This window comes from Zeus faber (assembly GCF_960531495.2).
Source record: "Zeus faber genome assembly, chromosome: 2".
Taxonomy (NCBI): domain Eukaryota; kingdom Metazoa; phylum Chordata; class Actinopteri; order Zeiformes; family Zeidae; genus Zeus; species Zeus faber.
Window position 1 is genome coordinate 11,356,783 of NC_137189.1, and position 20,749 is coordinate 11,377,531.

General features: G+C 44.3%; 2 protein-coding genes across 2 annotated transcripts in view; one reads left to right on the forward strand and one right to left on the reverse strand.

Annotated features, from left to right (window-relative positions):
- LOC307244486 (clathrin coat assembly protein AP180-like) overlaps positions 1–8,329 on the reverse strand; it is a gene marked incomplete at both ends in the record, with an annotated part of 29,933 nt that extends 21,604 nt beyond the window's left edge. The window contains one exon of the mRNA XM_080019672.1: positions 8,200–8,329. Coding sequence (XP_079875798.1) covers positions 8,200–8,329 — 130 coding nt within the window. The remainder of the gene's footprint in view (positions 1–8,199) is intronic.
- A 1,733-nt stretch (positions 8,330–10,062) lies between these two features.
- pgm3 (phosphoglucomutase 3) lies at positions 10,063–20,718 on the forward strand. The gene is made up of 13 exons (XM_080024404.1): positions 10,063–10,169; positions 10,629–10,837; positions 11,485–11,669; positions 15,887–15,954; positions 16,106–16,239; positions 16,556–16,751; positions 17,278–17,435; positions 17,752–17,835; positions 18,018–18,116; positions 18,295–18,414; positions 18,813–18,935; positions 19,450–19,623; positions 19,717–20,718. The coding sequence occupies exons 2-13, from the start codon at positions 10,631–10,633 to the stop codon at positions 19,798–19,800; spliced, it is 1,632 nt and encodes a 543-aa protein (XP_079880530.1). The 5' UTR covers positions 10,063–10,169; positions 10,629–10,630; the 3' UTR covers positions 19,801–20,718.
- The last annotated feature ends 31 nt before the right edge of the window (positions 20,719–20,749 follow it).

Below are 20,749 nucleotides of genomic sequence, written 5' to 3' on the forward strand. Positions count from 1 at the left end.
CTGGTGTTGTCCATCTCCAGAACTTCCTGGAATGGCAGGAGACAACGGGAGCGGCTACTCTGATGACTACGGCTCCGTTTATGATCCAAATATGTGGAGTACACGGCAGAACATGGCATGATTTACTCCATGTCCTTTTTCTTGTGTTTTGAAAACTCCCGCAGGGTAGTTATAACTTCTATTTCAGAGCCCTCGGCACACTGTGGCGGCCACCTGTGAGTATTTGGGTACGTTTCAGTGCTGCTGAAAGTGAAAGGGGTCAGGAGAAAATGTTCTAGTAGTAGTAGTGCTCTCTCTCACTCACACTGTCTCTTATTGGGGTTTTCTCATTCATTCCCTTATTTTTCCCTTATTCATTCCCTCTTTGTCTACATCTTAAATGTTTCTTTAAGGTCTTGGGATTCTCTCTATTTACACACACAAATGAAAAAAAAAAAGTAAATGCAATTACATACTGTAAGTCATGTGACCAGCCCAACTACGTTTATTTGCTCAGGCTCCAGTTTGGTCTCCATAAGGATAACAGAGCATGATGTCACCATTTATTATTGTTTTATACTTTGTCATCCAATCCAGGTCAAAGAAGATAATCCAGATCACACAACTGATGAAAAGTGTCTTGTATGACTGTCTGTAAAACCTGGCTTGTACAGTATTTTCTGTATATCTACTGTTTGGTTGTGTGTATGTGTGATTGTGCGTGTGTGTGTGTGTGTGTGTGTGTATGTGTCTGCACGTGCATGCTTTTACCTAATGAGGATTAGCTGAGCTAAAGAAAGACTCTTACGCTAATCTGCAGTAGTCAGAGGAGCTCTCAGAATGGACTGCAGTGCCAAACTGTGAAACTATGTCTGTGTGTGTGTGCGTGCGTGCGTGCATGCGTGCGTACGTGCGTGCGTGCGTGTGTGCGTGTGTGTGTGTGTGTGCATGTGTGTATGGGTGCCTATGTGTCCATAAGTGTGTATATGAGTGAGTGAGTGTATGTGTGCAGTGGCCATGTGCTATAATGCTGCCTTTGGTCACAGGCCAGAAGTGACTATAGTAAAACAGATTAAATCATGTGGAAACAGGAGCAGTACACACTCATTTACACCCCCCCCCCCCCCCCCCCACACACACACACACGCACACACACACACACACACACACAGACACACACACACACACACATGCCCCCACACACACACACACACACACACACACACACACACATACACACACACACACACACACACACACACACACACACACACACATCATCCCACTTCATGCTGCAATGCTGTGGTTTGCACATTCTTGTAAATATTTTGTCGGAACGCAACATTCAAGCCCATGAAGGCCATTTAGTTGTTATGCTGCAAGTCATACAGGAATATAACTGGTCATAGATCAGTGGTCAGTACAATACTGCCAACTGCAGCAGTTTCTACCTTGTATGAAGATAAAAATGTGAACATAACATTCCATAACCTTTGGATGGATTCACACCAAACTTGGTATGAATGTTCCAATTGGTGGTCTGAACATGTCACCCAAGTGTCATGATGATTGCCCTAACTGATTTCCCAACTAGTGTTCTCAGCCATTATGTGATTAGTCACATGTAAATACGCCTAGGCCACGCTAGCATGTACCAATAACAACCAAACTGCATATTTCGACTAATAATTATGTTTAAAGCATGTACACCAAGTTTTGTGAAATTCTACCAATCGCATAAGGACATACATGTTTTTGATATTTTTAGCGCCCCCAACTTTTTAATATTTACATAATTTGTTTCATAGGTTCCAATATCTCTACCTAATAGCCCCATTAAGTTGTGTGAGGATTGGACTAATGGTCAATAGCAGATTTCGTGTTAGACCACATCCATTCTCAAGTCTAATGGTTAATAGCAGCCATATTGCCTATCCGATCGTGACAACTTTTACTGTGCTTTTGTGATGCCAGGTCCCTTTATGTCTGGTACCAAATTTGGTGTCAGTCGGTCCAAAGCTGACAAAGCCTTAGTGAAAAAACTGTTTTTCAGAAAATTCAAAATGGCAGAAAATATAGTGAGGCAGAGTGTAAGGAGTGGAAGTTGATACGACTACTAGGTCCTATCACTGTTTTATCTTGACATGGAGTGCAGCAGTAAAGACACACTACAGATTTTACAATACAGCTGTGCTTACTGGGTTATTCAACCTTTTTTGTAAACCACATTGCCTGGATATATAGACCAAGTTTTTGTGGAAATTGGACGGTGTAGGAGTTATAGCCTATTTAACGTTAAAATTGTAACTTTTAATTATAGCGCCACAATCTGGCTGATCTGGATACATTTTGTTTGTGAACCATTTGCAAGAGAATATCTATGCATGTGCCAAATTTCATGTCTCCGTCATTAACCATATCATGGGAATTTGCGCGTCAGTAACATAGATATCTACAGACCTTACATGGTGTCAGAGTAGCTTGTGTATCTGTGCAGTGAGTGGTCATGCCAAGTTTAACCCACCGAGCTGATTCCGGTTTGACTGCCCCGCGGGACATAGGTTTTCTCAGGGTTGGCTGCAAAGCTTGATAAAGATGATGGGGAGATCCAAGTGAGTTTGCTTATTTATGCGATGGGGAGCGAGGCTGAAAATATATTCAGTTCCTTTGAATTCACGGAAGAGGAGCAGGCAAAAGACTATGATGTTGCTCTTAAAAAGTCTACATTACACATGAGCGGACATGTTTTTACACACGGAGCCAGGGGAAACGGCGGCGATGTACATCAGGACGTTGTATGAGCTTGAACACTGTGAGTTCGGGGACGAGCATATCAGAGATCGCCTTGTAGTGGGCATAAAAGACAAATAAGATCTCCGGCAGTTCCAGCTTGTGGCGGACATAACACTGGCGTAAATCATCAAACAGGTGCACCAGGTGGAGGAGATAACAAAGCGAGTTAGTCTCCTGTCCAACAGACCAGAAGCCCAGCTGGGTAACGTTAATGTTGTACGACCGACAGCAGGCCAACAAAAGAAAAAGGGTGGTGCAGCGACATGGAAGCAGCAGCCCTGCAACCGACAAATGGAGGAATGTAGGAGATGCGGCAAGATCAAGCACTCCGACGAGAGAAAGTGCATTGAAAAGTACATGCAATTAGTGTCAGAAAAAGAGATATTGGGAACGTGCATGCCACTCAAAGGCTGTGAGAGCGATCACAGAAGAGGTGAGACAAGTCAGAATGCCTGGACTATTAGTCTGACCCGAGGTAACGAACCAGTAAACTTTAAAAGTGACATGGGAGCCAATGCTACAGTTATCAATCAAGGGACATTCAAAAGGATGAGGTCTAAAATCCTTTCCACTGTATTATTGGACATTATAATTCCAATGTATGTGATACGAGGGAAAGGCAATTGCCTGCTAGGCTGCCCTGAGGCTGTAGAGATGGGTGTAGTGAAGCAGGTGGACGAGCTCAGGGGTGTTTTCGGATCAAGTGGATCGCTGAAAACAGTCGGTGAGAATAGCCCTGCAAGAGGACGCCAAGCCATACGCAGCACAGGAAGCCAGGCAGATAACATTTCCACAAGTACCACTGGTCAAGAAAAAACTGCTACAGACACCCCTACATGAGGACAGCAGGAGGCTCACTACTCTTATCACCCCATTTGGGAGGTATGCCTTCCACTGTCTCCCATTTGGAATAACGGGTGCTCCTGAAATTTTCCAAATGAAAAAGGCAGAAACTGTGACAGGACTTGAGGATCTAGAGGTCTATATGGATGATATACTCATACATGGAGAAACTGAGAAAATCCACAACAAGCACCTAGCAGAGGCACTGAGGGCCATCGAAGCAGAAGGTCTGAAACTGAACAAAGTGCCAGTTCAAACAGAAACAGGTCCTTCTCGGTCACACCATCAATGAGTCATCCATCAGACCGGCGCCAGACAAAGTGGCCAGAAAAGAGAACTTTCCCCAGCCGCAGACTGTGACGCAACTGAAGAGGTTCCTGGGAATGGTGAATTATCTGGTTCCACAAACTTAAAGCTGCACTAGCCATCGTCCCTGTACTCACCTTCTACGACGTTAACAAGCCTGCTGCAGTGTCGGCAGACACCAGCAGCTACGGGCTGGGAGGCGTCCTGCTCCAGGAGCATGGGGACCACTGGAAGCCCGTGGCCTACTGCTCCAGACGTCTGAGCAACGCAGAGACAAGGTATGCCCAAACTGAAAAAGAGTGCTTGGCCACTGAATGGGCCTGCCAAAGGGTCGAGAAGTACCTGTTTGTGCTCGATAACTTCAGGCTTATCACCGATCATAAACCTCTGATACCTCTCATGAACAGCAAAGACTTGGACAATGTTCCTATCGTCAATTTTGATGAGGCTCATAGCTGAGTATGCACCAGGCAAAACGTTTGCTGTGGCTGATGCTCTCTCCAGAGGCTCAGAGCAGTGCTATGGAGATGGAGCTTTCGATGATGTGGCAGCACATATTGATGCTGCAGTCTTGGGCCTTATCAGGCAGTATGTAGTATGCAGAGAAGGTGCCTGAGACAGTCAGAGACTTCTACCAGGTGAGAGGGGAGTTACCTGAGCTAGACGGCTCAGTCTTTAGAGGGAGTCACATTGTCATTCCTGCAGATATGAGAGAGATGACCTTAGAGAGAATCCATGACAGGCATCAGGGTCTAGTTTAGTGCAGAGAAAGAGCTAGTCAATCTGTCTATTGGCCCGATATCTCAGAAGACACGACAAAAGTACAGCAGTGTGCTTTCTGTAGAGAAAACTAGAACAGAGAAAAGCACCATTCATGTCTAGTGAGCTCCCATCCAGACCTTGGCAGAAAGTTGCCATAGACTTATGTAAGTTTAAAAAGCGAGACGACTTGATAGTGTCTGACTATTACTCTAGATATTTGGATATTTGGAGATTCTAAAACTGCCAACAACTACTAGCAGTGGTGTGACTTTCTTCATGTGACGTCAAGCTCACACCACCCTTGAAGAAATGGACATGCAGAAAGGGCCGTCCAGATAGGAGAAGGGATTCGTAAAATCGAAAAAATATACCCTATACCTGTCAAGAGGAGGTTGGACAGAGAACTGCGCGATACAAAGATGTTTTGTTTTTGTTGCCTTTGCTATTTCTGTTAAAATAGCAGTTAAAGTTGTAGATTGCAACAAACTGAATACCCCCACCTCCCTTCACAACAACGTAGGAGAAGCTACAATGGCTACAAGCAAGTAATGCTAAAAATCTATTTTATTCTTGACGTTTGGTAGCGAGATAGCGTTTGCAGGATACATTTATTTTTTATCCGTTTGCAAAGTCAAAGACCGGATAGACCACCCGGTAAAGTTACGGAGGTTAGAAGGAAGAGGAAGAGCCGATGTTTGGTTTGTCCTTCCTGGGCTCCTGTAGAAACACGCCGGTGCAACATGGTGGCCTCCATGAAGCATACCCGCTCCCTATGTAGATATAAAGGGCTCATTCTAAGGGGACGAGGACGCAGCAATTCTTATTTTCTTATACACTAATTAAAACATACTTGTGAATATTATACTCCATTTCTGCCAAGTCTGTTCTGTAAATTATAGACACTGCACCTTTAAAGAGTAAAATGAAGAACATGTTTATTATTTTAGTTTAAATACTGGAAAAGGTTACACAGTTTAAAATCATTTTGGTTGTGAAGTTAATGTTGTTTACAGGAAGATCTCAGAGAAACTTTTAACATTTTCATCTTAGAGGGGGAGATGTGATGACTAGAAGTTGTTACAACTGCTAGGTCCTGTCACAGTATTTTCTTGACATGGAGTGTGCATATCTAATGATGTATGAGATGGAGTTGGAGGGAGTAAAGATACATGGAGAAAAGAACCTGTCATGTCAGCTCATTCTGTTAAGTGAATATTCATTATGTCAGTAAGACGGACATCTACAGACATTACAGCAGAGCTTTGTGGGCTCTTTGACTTTTTGTAGAGCACATTTGCCTGGATATATATACTGAGTTTTTGTGGAAATCTGACTTAAGGTGTAGGAGTTTTAAAGTTAACGTAACACATTTTTGTTTGTGAACCATTTGAATGAGAATATCTATGCATGTGCTAAATTTCATGTCGCTATCATATACCATCTCATGGGAAATTGCCCAAGCATTTCTGAAGAACAACTGAAATAGGGAATTTTACAAAAACAATATGGTTTCAGCTCCATGGGCTTGACGCCCTAAAAACGTAACTATATAAATGTCATAACAATTCTAATTTGAATTCAGTTTGAACGTAATATCGAATCAAACAGATGTGACCACAGTGGAAACGGATATATTATCCTGCCTGTCATGTAGAATTGACAGCCTTGTCTTTGCACAATCACCCCCCCTCCACAATTACATCTTATTCCCTGACACTCACATCAATCTGTTGCCAGGACAACCGCACTGTACCCCTCACCCAACCACCACCTCAAGGGGTCATGGAATGCGTCACTTTGGAAAAGACAGAATGCCCTATTCATAGCAGTGAGCGAAGAAACGTGATCTATTTCCAATTTTGTTGATGATGTTGTGATAATTATTTATTCAGAATTACACTTACAATGCAAAAAGCAAAAGTATTACTATTATTTTAAATCTGACAGCCCTATATTAATGGATTTGACATCATTCCACAACATTGGATGTTGCATCTTAACCATATGTAACATATGTGTTGCTATTTTGCTAAGAGGGCTTTTTGGCTTTTTTGGTGTGAGTGGAATTTTTTTCAGTTTTAAGATTTAGATATTCCCCTTGGGCTTGAGTGCCCTGCCAAAATAAAAGCGGAAGAGAGGCACAGTGGCCTACATACATGAGGCTGGTTGAATACCCCTTAACAGTGACACAGAATTTCGAATGACTCTTTGCTCAAGCTCCATCAAGGATTGATTAAGATGGGAATAAAATGTATAAAGGTTATGGTTTGTAATTACCAATATATTCGGATAATGTTAATATTGTAGGAATGTGTCTTTCAACAACTATAAATTAGATCTGTGTGCGTACAATCATCAGCAAAACACATGAACACACACACAGCACAGAGGGCTAAAAAGCAGTGGTCTCTTCCTGGTTTTAGCCTCAGTCCTATCACCTTTGACTGAGTAAATAATGCAAAACAGTCATTGGCTGATAAATGAATAATTCAACAGAGGCGCAGATCACACGATATAAGGTCCTAGTCCAAGACATAAGAGTAGGTCTGCTAAGTAAGTGCACGCACACATTCACACAGCGCTATGTAAAATACCAGAGAGAAAATGCAACACCATACAGGGCCAGACAGATCATCCATCAGCTTTATAGAGTAGAAACACATTTTTGTCTGACACGGGAGGTTTTTCTAGGTGATAGGGATTAATCACGATTTGGCAGGTAGATGACACGGGCCGTCCTACATACACGTGTTAATAAAGCTGTGAGATTTTGTACAGTCACTGAATCATGATAGCAGCACTCTGCATGGAGAGTGTTAATACAATCAGAATGGAAAGGGACTGGACTCCCCCTTTCTCCAATCATCTATGGATACTTTACTTATATTGGCTATAGATGCAGAAGTTAAAGGTCAGGAGTGGTCCGTCAAGCCACCACACCGACATCAAATTGAATTGATCTTCTTGGGGTTCAATTGATCGTGTATGTGTGTGCGTGTGTGTGTGTGTGTGTGTGTGTGTGTGTGTGTGTGTGTGTGTGTGTGTGTGTGTGTGTGTGTATGCACAAACACTCCTGTGCTGCAGTAGGAATGTGGGCTTGACAGATTTGAATCATCCGGAGACATACAGGTAGCCTACATGCAGTGCTGCAGGTCAATCTGTAGATAGACAGTGCAGTAGAGCAGTGGTTCTCAATATGTGGTTTGGGGACCCCCAGGGATCTTTCAAGAGGTTCCCAGAGTGTCCCCAGCTAAATTATTTAATAGTTAAGTGTCACCAATGTAATTTTTCTTTTGAGAAAATGCACAATAATGACTGTTTTGATCATGGTTTCACTGTTATCTGACATTATAGTATACACTTACAATATATACAATGAAGGTCTCTGATTGTTGTGCCATAGAAATATATTATCAAATGGGGTCCAGGGCCGATGCATTTCACATTGCGGGGCCATGGTATGAAAACAGATTGAGAATCACTGCAGTGGAAGACTAGAAGGGGGTCTACACTTACACTCCAGGTGCTTCTTCTTGGGCGCCATCACCTCATGCGTGGTGGCTTTGCACACAGCTCGGGCCATGTCGGACCCCGTCAGCTGGTACTGCGCAGCGGCAATGCGATCCGTGAGCGTCTGCCCCGACATTTTCTCTCTGCCGAATCGACCACCACGACAAAAATTATTTTGCTTTTACAAAAAAACGGACGGTGGATGAAAGTCGTATTGAAATATTTCCCCGGTCCGTTTTACACCGTGCTCGGTGGGTTGCTCTGCAGATCCCAGATGAACAGGCCCCGTGACCTTCTGTTTGGGTGGGAAAAACACACACAAAATGGGATCAGATGAGTGCATAACTGCATTTTTTTCCCCACATGCAATCACTCGGTCACGCTGATATTGTGAGTGTCGGTAACGAGTAGACTTACGCAAGGTTACGGATTCCCTTTCGGCTCGTCCCGGTGTACGACCGCTCGGTTCAGCACGTTGGAGAGCTCCAGCCACCGCGTTACATAACACTCCGCTGCCCTGCAGAAAATGATGGCAACAATTAAAATAGATTGCGGCGAATGGAATTGCAATGCATCTAAGGGTCCTACGGTTTCAAAGGAAAATATTCGGACCGAAATCAAACAGCCATGGGTTGGTGGAGTATTCCCTATGGGAAGGGCATTTCGGTTCAATCGGTGATTTCCCCGTTCAACTGCGGAAGGAACACAATTAGAATCGTAAACAAAAGGATGGTTTTGCTCAAATTACCCCCCAATATCCTCGAGGATCTGCTATCTCTCTTCTCACAGATCGGGAATGTCCTGTTCTGTCCTTTTTTTTTTTTTTTTTTTCCGCCCTCCCCTCCTGGTAAAACGGGAGACGCGCGCCGCTCCCCGGTTGGCGCGCGCGACGCACGCTCTTCAAATGGGGAAAACGTGGAATAATGATAATAATTCCCTTCAACGCCCTTTGTGTTTATTGTTCGGATTTATTTACCGCTCTGCCTGTCTTGAACCGCTTCCCCGTGTTGTCCAGTTGTCCAACACACATTTTTAACAAACAGCCCTGCACGTTCTTTCGGTGTGACGGCGTCTCTCTTGCACCAAGGGGTTAATTTATGAGCGCGACTGACGCGTTTGCGCCGCTGCCTGCAGCGCGTTGGTGGGTGAGCCCGAGGAGCGTTCGCACGCAAATTAAGCGACGCGACGGGCGACCGGGCCGCAGAATAGGGTGCGCGTAGGTGTTGTTATTCCCTCCCCAGAGGCAGACGGGATGGTTTTGTCTGGCTATTCAAATGAAGCCCATGCGGGTCTTTGACAGCTGCAGAGCTCCGAGACAAACGTGAGGACGGCTGCTCTTAAAATGACGACATATATGCAGACGGCAACAACTTGCAGACGGAACTTATTAAATGTTATTACAAATATATTAAAATAAACATATTATATTTTCTTTGTTTATGAAGTTGTGGTCAATATAAAATCAAATACAAGGCTGTGTATTAATGCTGCATTGCATGACGCTCGGAAATCAGTAAATCAGAATCTGATAACTTCACTTCACTGTTTTCCCAGTAAGCATGTGTTTGTTTGGCAAGGTGATGTTGATTCTAGAAGCATCGGCACAGTAGTCTTAACCACAGGGTTGTTTTAGATCGAAGTTGGCCGTGTTTTCTCATTCAAATCACATCTCAAATCTCATTCAGGTCACGTTGCCGTGAGCTTCGGTCTCCTATCTCGGCAAAATCGGGGCAGACCGCTCTGCTCTGAGATTCCAACCCGCGGGTCCGACATCAACGTTCATTGGTTTTTCCCCTGCAGGAGAGATGAGCTTTCCGAGTTCCGACTTCACTCGAATGCACCAGCGGTGACACGCGGCTTCCGCCCCCCCCCACCTGCGTCACGTGACATACCCGGAAGAGAAGCCACGTCGCCAAACGGTGAAACAGGAAGTTTGTGTTCGCTACGGTTCGGAACTCAGGCCGAGGAGGAGTCCAGTAAGTAGAGGGAAAATAATGTTTATTAATCTGCTCTTCTGAGTCGTTCATTGTCAGTCATTTGTTTCCTCTCTTCCCATGCATAGAAGCAACTTTTACTTTCGCGGATGAATTAAAAAGGCCGTTTATTGAATTCTTATAATATGAATTGATACGAGAGCTTTGCTTCTCTGTGTTATTGTGTTGTGTGACTTTTCCTTCGTTCCAACTCAGTGCATTTCTAGCTTTTACAGAACCAGAAATCGTGCTAAAATAAACTTTTATGTCTGACTGTGAATTAATAATAATTACTGAATGGCCTCTTTATCTAGAAATTGTCAATTTATACCCTAATATTACTATTATTGTATTATAATTATTATTATTATCGTTGTTGTTTGTATTGTTGTTATTTGTTATGTTACTGTTTATGTTGTTGCTATTAATACACAACCTAACATTTAATATTGGGTTACTCAGTAATGGCTCAGTTTCAAGAGGTATCCCAGAAGTCCACACTCCACCCTAAACCTGTGGGGCTGGTTCTGCACTACGGTACTGCTGGGTTTAGGACCAATGCGGAGGAGCTGGATCACATCATGTTTCGAATGGGCCTGTTGGCAACACTACGCTCCAAAAAGACCCAAGCCACCATCGGAGTCATGGTCACTGCGTCGCACAACCCCGAGGTGATGATAGTGTTCACTTAAAGCTGTAAAACCCGTCTGTGTACCTGGCGGCAGTGGCCTTAACTGTGCGCTGATTTCCTGCTTTGTTAATTGAGTTATTAAGTTTAAATAATATCTCTGAACGCAGATCAATTTCCTTTTGTGTAAACAGGTTATGCAAAAGACACAGTAGTTTAACATGCAGAACACAGAGCAGCAACAACGTAGTAGGAATAGAAAGACATGTTGGATATAATTATCACTGTAATAAGCAATAGTTATGTGTAAATACATTTCTAAATGGTGTTTCAATTTCCAGGAGTTTTATTTCACCATAGCCCCCCAACTGTGTCCTTGGCTATTTTTGGTGTCTTATTTTGGTTCAGGGACAACATGGCAGCTACCATTGATTTTCTGTTAATTTCTTTTTAAACAAAGGTTATTTTCTATTAATTCATTTCCAGCTAAGGAAGAAATCACCTTTCCATGTTTTGATCACTATTGCTTTCTCTGTTCTCTTGTTTTCTCTATCCCAAATACTTATACAATACAATCACCCAATGTCTTTCATTCAATTAACGTTTTTACTTTTTTAACATTCGAGATATGTCTTCCTTCCATTCTTGCTTCCTTCCCTCCCTCCATTCATCCTTCCTTTCGTTCCCTAGGAGGACAATGGGGTGAAGCTGATTGATCCCATGGGTCAGATGTTGACTCCGGCCTGGGAGGGCTACGCCACTCAGCTCGCCAATATAGAACAAGAAGAATTGCTCACGGCTCTGAAGGACATCGTAGAGAGGGAAGCCATAGATTTGATCCAGGAAGCAAAAGTCTTTGTGGGCAAAGATACAAGGTACATTATGGTGACGTATTTCTATGAGTCAAAGTAGATGTGTTATTTTTATGTGCTTTAGATTCACAGTAGTTGAAAGGTACAGATAAGTGTTCTAGAGTTCTCTCGCAAGCTTGTTGATGTCCTTAAGTTATATATGCTTAGTATATCATACAATCAACTATTTAAATAGTCTCTTATGCTTGCCTGTCAAACAAAACATTTATACAATTTTATTTGACAGGTAGTCATAAGAGACTATTTCAATTCTAATAGCAATGATAGATACATTAAATGGAACATACCATAAATCTGAAAGTATTTGCATATTTACTCTAAGGTGTGGTTGCCAATAGTAAAAGCAGTCCCTTTCAATCAAGGTATGTCTGGTGAGATAAGAATAGATAAGTGCCGGCAAGTTTACGGGGTAAAAGCCTGTATTTCCTGCTTAGCCTCACCTGTGTTTCATTTAATGAATAAATGTTCTGTCTTTTTTATTTTTTTTATTATTATTATTTTTTTTTATAAAACCTGTGCTGTCAGCCTGCTGGGCATACAACAGAGTATTTGTATGCCATTGCATCTAGGACAGAGTTAGTCTGGAGGAGTTCAAGTTCTCAACCTGCAATGCAACTCTTTATTAATTCTTAAATCATCAAGAACTGCTGCAATAACTCTGTCCTGTGGACGACCTGTAGAATGACAAGAGCACAGTTTTTGGTTTTAGAGAACCACCACCAACCCCCCTCGTTGGAGAACTATTTATCATCTTTGGGTCTATAAACAACTGATCACTACTCCAAGAGGGGGAGAATCACCACAGAGACAAATAAATATAGAAACAAACAACATTCACACAAAAACATAAACATTGGATGACATGTATTGAAAAACAATTAATAAGGTCCAAGAAAACTGTTCACGTGGCCTCTTCCTGTCATAGTTATGGCAGTAAATGAGGGAGTAAAGGAGAGGAATGCAACCAGGAGGGTGCTGGGGTGCACTCCAAGCAGGTGTGGTGGTGTGGGACACCCAGCCCCGAGGAGCATTATCCAGTCACAGGGAGCACCAGGAGACCCCGCACCCCAGGGGCACACACATACAACCAACCCCCAGGTGCAGGCACAAGACGCAGCTGCAGGCACAGAACCTGGGCCCGCGGGCGCAAGGCATGGACCGCAGGCCCGGATCCTGGCCCCACGGCGACAGACCGACACCCCGCCCGAGCGGCCCGAGCGGCCCAAGCCTCCCGCCCTGCGGACGAGCCAGCAGGACTCCCATGCCCACCCACGCCCCGAGGCAAGGGGGAAGCCTGCTTCACTGCAGCCGACCAGACGCCCTGCCCAGCGTGAGCGCCAAGTGCCCATACACGCATGCACGTACAGCGTGTGCTCAGTGCAGGGCACCTCGATGTTACCCCCCCCCCCGCCGATACAGGCCCTCCACCACCCCCAGCATCCGGGGCGCCGGACGCAGAGAAGCCGCACAGCAGAAGTAAAAGGCCAACAGCCGCCCCCCACAACCCAACACACACCCACAACGGCAACCAGCCCCCCCAGGGGCCCCGGAAGGCATCTGGCGGCGCTCTCCGCAGCCCCGCCAGGTCGCAGCACATCTTAAGTCTCCAGGCGCAAGCCGTCAGGACTCCAGCCAGGCCCACCCGACCGCCCGCCCCCCCCGGAAAACACCAATGCTCAATGTGTGCTGTTGGTAATTGCGGTTAAAATTGCGGGATTTGGGGTGCGAGTCCTTCAGGCAAATCAAACCCAAATAACTCACACCCCTCCTGCTCCGCAGACCCTGGGGTGGGGTGTTGTTCCGAGTAGGATTGGTGTCCAAGTGTATGTGTTTTAAACTAATATGAGTGGGATTAAAATTTCGGGACGGACGAGAAGCACGCTTGGGCAGGAGCGTGACAGGCAAGATGGCAGCTGCCCACTGCATCCTCACCCACATAGCTTGCACCCCGGCCTTCACGCAAGCCCTAGGCCTATTGCGTGGTGTATGTGCTGAAAATGAGTTTTGGCACTGGGAGAGATAGGCGAATCGCTCCTGGATCGATCCCGGGGCGCAGCAGGCCAGGGAGCAACCATTCGGACCCCGTGCCCTAGCACGCTCACCTCCTGTACCTGGTGGCAGCCAATCTACAGCGATCAGCCGCGGGCGCAGAGTGGTCCGCCATGCACCTCAGCCATGCCGGGCAGCTCCGCCCCCATCTGGCCTCTGGTCAGCACCCAGCCGCCGAGAATACAGACCACAGAACAGAGGGCGGCAGATGGCCACAGCCCGACCCCCCAGCAACGAGCACCCTGCGCACCAAGAGCGCCAGAGGACAGGTACCCCGCCAGCCCAGTGTGACGACAGGAGACCGCCCCCCACCGAAGGAGGCCACATGGTCAGCCCCGTGCCGAGCACAGCCAGCCAGGTTCAGGACCCTGGTTGACAGGGCCAGATGGAATGCCTTACCAGCCCCGGCATGATGGGCCACCCCCCCCCAACCCCCCACCCCCCATGAGCGGGCGAACGCAGTGGCGCGCCGTCCTGCCGACCACGGGGCCGGGACCCGAACCAGCGACCCACACCCCCACCCCCAACCCGAGCCCCAGAACCCACAACCATGCCCTGAAACCAACACACGGATGCCAGCTGTAGTTACTCTCCCACCCCCGAAGACAGGCCAGCTCAACTCAGGTAAAGGAGCGGATGCCACCACCCAGACCCCCCCAACTCCCCTGTGGGGCCCCAGGATCCCCCATGAACACAGGCCTACGCACCATGGATGTCCCTAGAGCCGCCCAGTCATCCACCCAACCGCAGAGCCCTGGCAGACCAGGAGGACCCCCACATGCCCCAAAGTACCACGACATTGCCCCGACTTAGGAAGACTCAAGTATTAAATGATGGAGTTATATCAGTGGTAAAAGTAGCCCATAGTTCATTAAATGAATCAACATTGCTTTTGGATATTGCCAATAGTGTTCTGTCTTTGATGTAAACACTTTGCTGTGTATATGCATGAAATCAATAGTATGTTACCAATAATGAGGTTCCTGTTTAGATGTAATTTTTAAGAAATAACGATTTCTGTTCTCATTCATGTTTAAAGAATTAATTCTCGTGGATTATTTTGCCTATCAGGGTATTAATCACAAGTAAAACTATGAGTTACTACAGTCCTGCAACAACAATAACATTATATATTGCTACTGTCATTTTCAGATTAAATCAGGCAGCAGTCTCTGTGGGCTATGATGTTTGCGGATGACATTGTGATCTGTAGCGAGAGTAGGGAGCAGGTGGAGGAGAGCCTGGAGAAGTGGGAGGCATGCATTAGAGAGAAGAGGAATGAAAGTCAGCAGGAGTAAGACAGAATACATGTGCCTGAATGGGAGGGAGGGGGGCGAAAAGCTGAGAATGCAAGGAGTGGAGGTGGAGAAGGTGGATGAGTTCAAGTACTTGGGGTCCACCGTCCAAAGCAGCGGAGAGTGCACGAGAGAGGTGAAGAAGAGAGTACAGGCAGGGTGGAGTGGGTGGAGAAGAGTGTCTGGAGTGATCTGTGACAGAAGGGTTCCAGCAAGAGTGAAGCGGAAGGTCTACAGGACGATAGTGAGACCAGCCATGTTGTACGGTTTAGAGGCGGTGGCACTGACACAAAGGCAGGTGGCTGAGCTGGAGGTGGCAGAGTTGAGGATGTTGAGATTTTCATTGGGAGCGACAAGGATGGACAGGATTAAGAACGAGTACATTAGAGGGACAGCTCAGGTTGGACAGTTTGGTGGAAAAGTGAGAGAGGCCAGATTGAGATGGTTTGGACACGTGTGGAGGAGAGATGAGAGTTACATTGGGAGAAGGATGTTGAGGATGGAGCTGCCAGGCAAGAGGAAAAGAGGAAGGCCAAAGAGAAGCTTTATGGATGTGGTGAGGGAGGACATGCAGGCGGTTGGTGTAAGGGAGGAAGATGCACAGAACAGAAGGTATTGGAGGCAGATGATCCGCTGTGGTGACCCCTAACGGGAGCACCCAAGAGAAGAAAAAGAAGACTGTTACTTAACAGAATTATTTTGAATCTAGACCTATTCATGTTTGCCTCTAAACTGTTGCTTCACAGTTTTCCAAAATCAAGATGATGTACCCTAACGGTACATTTGATTTGGCTCTGAAAATAAAATGTACCATTTGAACAGTTTTGAGAATTGAGAATTTTGAGAAAACCGATGCAATTCTTCTTTGAATTCTAGACGCAGTAGCGGCAAACTGTCGCAGGCAGTGTTGGACGGGGTTGCGGCCCTCAGTGGCCACAGTAAAGGTACATCATACATTTTGTCTCCTCTCCCCTCTTTCTTATCTTCTTTTCTCTTGTTTCGTCTCATCTGGTGTCCCACCACGCTTTCTGTGCCCTAACATCTTCTCTCTTTCATCTCTCTTGTCTGTTCTTCTTATTCTGTCTGTGCTCCTAGACTATGGGCTGGTCACCACGCCACAGCTCCACTACATGGTGTGTTGTCAGAACACACAGGCTCGATATGGAGACGCCACATTGGAGGGCTACTACCGCAAGCTGTCCCAGGCTTTCATTCAGCTTACTAAAAATGTAAAAAAAAAAAAAGTGTGTGTGTGTGTGTGTGTGTGTGTGTGTGTGTGTGTGTGTGTGTGTGTGTGTGTGTGTGTGTGTGTGTGTGTGTGTGTGTGTGTGTGTGTGTGTGTGTGTGTGTGTGTGTGTGTGTACGTGTATATAATATGTATATATATGTGTGTATATACTGTATATTTGGCTTGGTGTGGTAAAAGTCAAAAGGATGTCATCTGTCCATTAATTTGACCATGTATTTCTCAATACATATATCTTCTATTCATCTATTTATCCTTTCTAATTTTTGCATCAATTTATGTTTCCTTACTTATGTTAGGTGCCCAACCGTACGGATGACCAGAAGCATCTATTTGTGGACGGGGCTAATGGTATTGGAGCTCTGAAGGTGCGGGAGATGGAGAAACACCTGAAGCAGGAGCTGCAGATTTCGCTTTTCAATGATGGCAGCAGTGGAAAGCTCAACCACCAATGTGGGGCCGACTTTGTCAAAGTGCAACAAAAAGCTCCCACAGGTACCACAGGGTTCCTAGATCAGGCACAATGTTATAATCAGCCAGGCCAAAATGGCTTCCATTGCTTTTCATGGGGAAAAAAAACTTGTATGCTTGTGCACTTAAGCATTTTATCTCTAAGTACTAGGCTGTATAAGAATGTCATTAATTTAATCAAATAACGTTTGGGCTTGTATCTTCTCTGGTAATCACTGACGCGTTGATGTGACACGTTGATCTGGGTACCTGGATGGTTGTAAAGTTGAACACCACCATATAATCACACATGGACTGTCTACACAAACAGCTGATATCGTGTTTAACCTTTGATCCCTGTGTTGAGAGACCAGGCATCCAGAACTTTGCCGCCAAGTAGAGATGGGTTTTACAGTAATAAATGAACGGCCATTCATTTCATTTCACATTCACAAGACATTTAAGGCATTGAACTGACACTCTGTGACGAACATTTCTTATTAGGACGTGGCTGTTAATACACAGCTTATTAAATATCTTGCTTTATTTCTCTTTCTCTGTTTCTGATAAGGTATCTCTATGAAGGCTGGCGAGCGTTGCTGTTCATTCGACGGCGATGCCGACCGCATCGTGTATTATTTCAGCGACTCCGCGGGACAGTTCCATCTACTGGATGGAGACAAGATCGCTACTCTCATCAGTACGTTTCTCAAAGAACTGCTTACACAGGTACATCTTGACATACACAGCATATGTACGCAAGTGCTTTAGGTTGATCTGAATAGACAGATGAAAGGGCTCTTTTGGAAAATGTCTGGAGATGCAAAATGAACAACAAGACAGGGGTCATGATTCTGTACATCACAATACAGGAAGTTACCGTTAATTAAAAATACGTTCTGTGGTTGTGAGAATCAATACACTCATAATAAACTATTACAGTGGTCGGGTTTATTGATATTTTCTTGGACCAAAGAGCAGACACAATGGAAGACTCTTTCTCGCTCACTCTTTCTCACTAAGTTGTGTTTGTCTGTACATATAGATCGGTCTAGACTTGAAGATAGCAGTGGTGCAAACAGCCTACGCTAATGGGAGTTCAACACATTACCTGGAGGACACCATGAAGGTGAATAAGCACTTACACACACACACACACACACACACACACACTCCTGTTTCTCATACACAGATACATATCTCTGTATATATATATATATATATATATATATATATATATATATATATATATATATATATATATAATTATTTCAAACCTTCCTTTCATCGCTCGCCCTGTATTTACTTCAGGTACTGGTGAGGTGTACCAAGACTGGAGTGAAGCACCTCCACCACGCTGCCCAGGAGTTTGATATAGGTGTGTACTTCGAAGCCAATGGCCATGGAACTGTGAGTAGATTACATAAACACTAAAATGTATGCAACCCAATATAACAGGCCAGTTATGGTACTTGATTCCATTCTGATTCATTACCGACTGAACATAACTTAATGTCATTGATTTTTGGGATTATTTCATTGTTTGTAATTCGTAGTCAGCAGACTGAGATGGTTTGGTGGTTTTCAGGTATTGTTTAGTAAAGCCGCTGAAGAGAAGATCCAGCAGCTCTCTGAAGACTCTAATTCCAACGATGAGAGGAAGAGAGCAGCTTTACTTCTGCAGAACACCATTGACCTCATCAACCAGGTAGACATTACATTACATTACATTATGTAATTTACTGTATAAGACACTTTTGTCCAAGGTGACATCTAATGAGTATGTTTATCATTAGAGAAGCATCAGAGTCTTCTTTAGCAAAGCCTAGGAACAAGTAACATCGTTTTTTTTATTGTATTATGGATAAATGGGGTGAGGATCCTTAGGAGAGATCGGTGTTACCTCAAGAGATAGATCTTTAATTAACATAGACCAAAAAAGAGAGAATCACTGTAATCAAAACGTTGATATCGTGCTCATAATGATAAATTCCTTTAATATTTTCATAATTTCCATAGAGATGTGATGTCTTTATCCAGTTGCTGTTGTTCTTTTCCTGCCAAATGACAGTGGCATCATTTTCTTTTTTTTTTATATATATATAGACAGTTGGAGATGCTATTTCCGACATGCTACTAATTGAAGCGATACTCGCCATCAAGGGCATGTCTGTCCAGCAGTGGGACGCCATTTACACCAACCTGCCCAACAGGCAGCTCAAAGTCAAGGTGTGTGTGTGTGTGTGTGTGTGTGTGTGTGTGTGTGTGTGTGTGTGTGTGTGTGTGTGTGTGTGTGTGTGTGTGTGTGTGTGTGTGTGTGTGTGTGTGTGTGTGTGTGTGTGTGTGTGCACCCGTTGTTATCCAGTTTTATGGAACCCTTCACTGAAGCTAGTGATAATTAAATATACGTATCTGGACATTGATTCATAATTAATGATTATTGCCTCTTTTAAGAGTAGGAAAATCTCCATAAGTGAAACATAGACAATTAAGGCAACAAAATGGGATTGACCATTATGAAAGACGGTTTCTTTGTGTCACTTAGTCATCATTATTTTTATCAATAATAACATAAACTAAGAAAGTTAAGATTATCAGTTTAAAGGTGCATGTGAGGTAACTATTAATGGTGTATGTAGGATTGAGTGTGTGTGTGGGATGTTATGTATGTTATCCGCGTTCTTTTTATGTACTTTAAGTTTCTTACTGGCATTGTTTGGCCCTGTCTGTTCCTCCCCACCAGGTGTTGGACCGCAGGGTGATAGACACCACCGACGCAGAGAGACGGGCAGTGAGCCCGGCCGGTCTGCAGGAGGCCATAGACGGCCTGGTGGAGACGTACCGACAGGGCCGGTCCTTCGTCAGACCGTCTGGGACGGAGGACGTCGTGAGAGTCTACGCAGAGGCGGAGACACAGGTGAGAAAGCCCTTCGGACACTCTGATCTCCGCCTTTGTTGTTTTCCCGCACTGCTTAAAAATGTCACTATGAAAATATTATATGTGTTTTAGGAAAGTGCCGATGCCCTCGCAAACGACGTGAGCCTCGCGGTGTATCGCCTCGCTGGGGGGGTCAGAGACGAACCCAAGCCCTGACACTAGAGATGCCAACATGCATTGAACAGTCCTGCCTTTTTTTTTTTTTTTATACAAGTGTCTTTCCTATTGATTGACTATGTGAGCAACATTGACTTATGGCACTGCCAGGTTTTTTTGTTTTTTTTTCCCAGTAAATTGCACTTGGTACTTGTATTCATTCGGAGGCAAAGAAGGGTATATATAATTGGAGACAATACAATAAGGTTGCGCTGATACTACAGTTAAAGGATAGGTTGGCCATTTTTCAATCAAGGCCATATTAAAATGTTGCTATCCATCATTTGTTACTGTTTATAGCAAAACCTTGTTGAACACTTTACTGAACACTATCTAGAAACTTACCGCTCTGCTGCAGCTTCTCACTGTGATTAAATGTGGTCCAATTGGGCAAATGTTTGAGCCTAATAAGGCCTGGGTCGAAAAAATAGCGAACCTATCCTTAAATACTAATGTCAAGCACATTTGATACTTTTAGAATGTTGTAAAATACATATCACTAATCAGTATCTGAATTGTACTGTAAGCATCATGTTTGGGTTATTATTTATCTGATATCAATCATGTTAATGCTAACTGGAAAACTTTCACTCATTCTATACTTTTTAATAATGGTGTATGTCGTTGAACCGCACCGTCAATCTATTTTGCTGCTAAATAAACCAAATTAAGTAAAATAAATGTATATGTTTAGATAAACTATATGAAATTAAAATGACATTTGTTCATTGAAATGATGACCATGTTCTGAGCAAATATTAATGCTGTCAGTTTATTTAGCTACTTTCTAAAAAGTGAATCATACACACAGAAAGCTTAAAAAGTAATAGCATTAAGTGGTTGGGCGAGCACACAGAATAAAGGCGGGAAAGATATAAAGTTGTTACTCAATCCAAGACTTAATTAAAGAAGCTGGCATGGCGTGGGAGTGTTTTGAATTCTTTCTTTT

Excerpts from the sequence above, each read along its gene's own strand:
- pgm3 (XM_080024404.1), top strand. The coding sequence starts at position 10,631 with ATGGCTCAGTTTCAAGAGGTATCCCAGAAGTCCACACTCCACCCTAAA. Across the intron at positions 11,670-15,886 it reads TTTGTGGGCAAAGATACAAG|ACGCAGTAGCGGCAAACTGT; the intron begins GTACATTATGGT and ends TTTGAATTCTAG. Across the intron at positions 16,240-16,555 it reads TCATTCAGCTTACTAAAAAT|GTGCCCAACCGTACGGATGA; the intron begins GTAAAAAAAAAA and ends TACTTATGTTAG.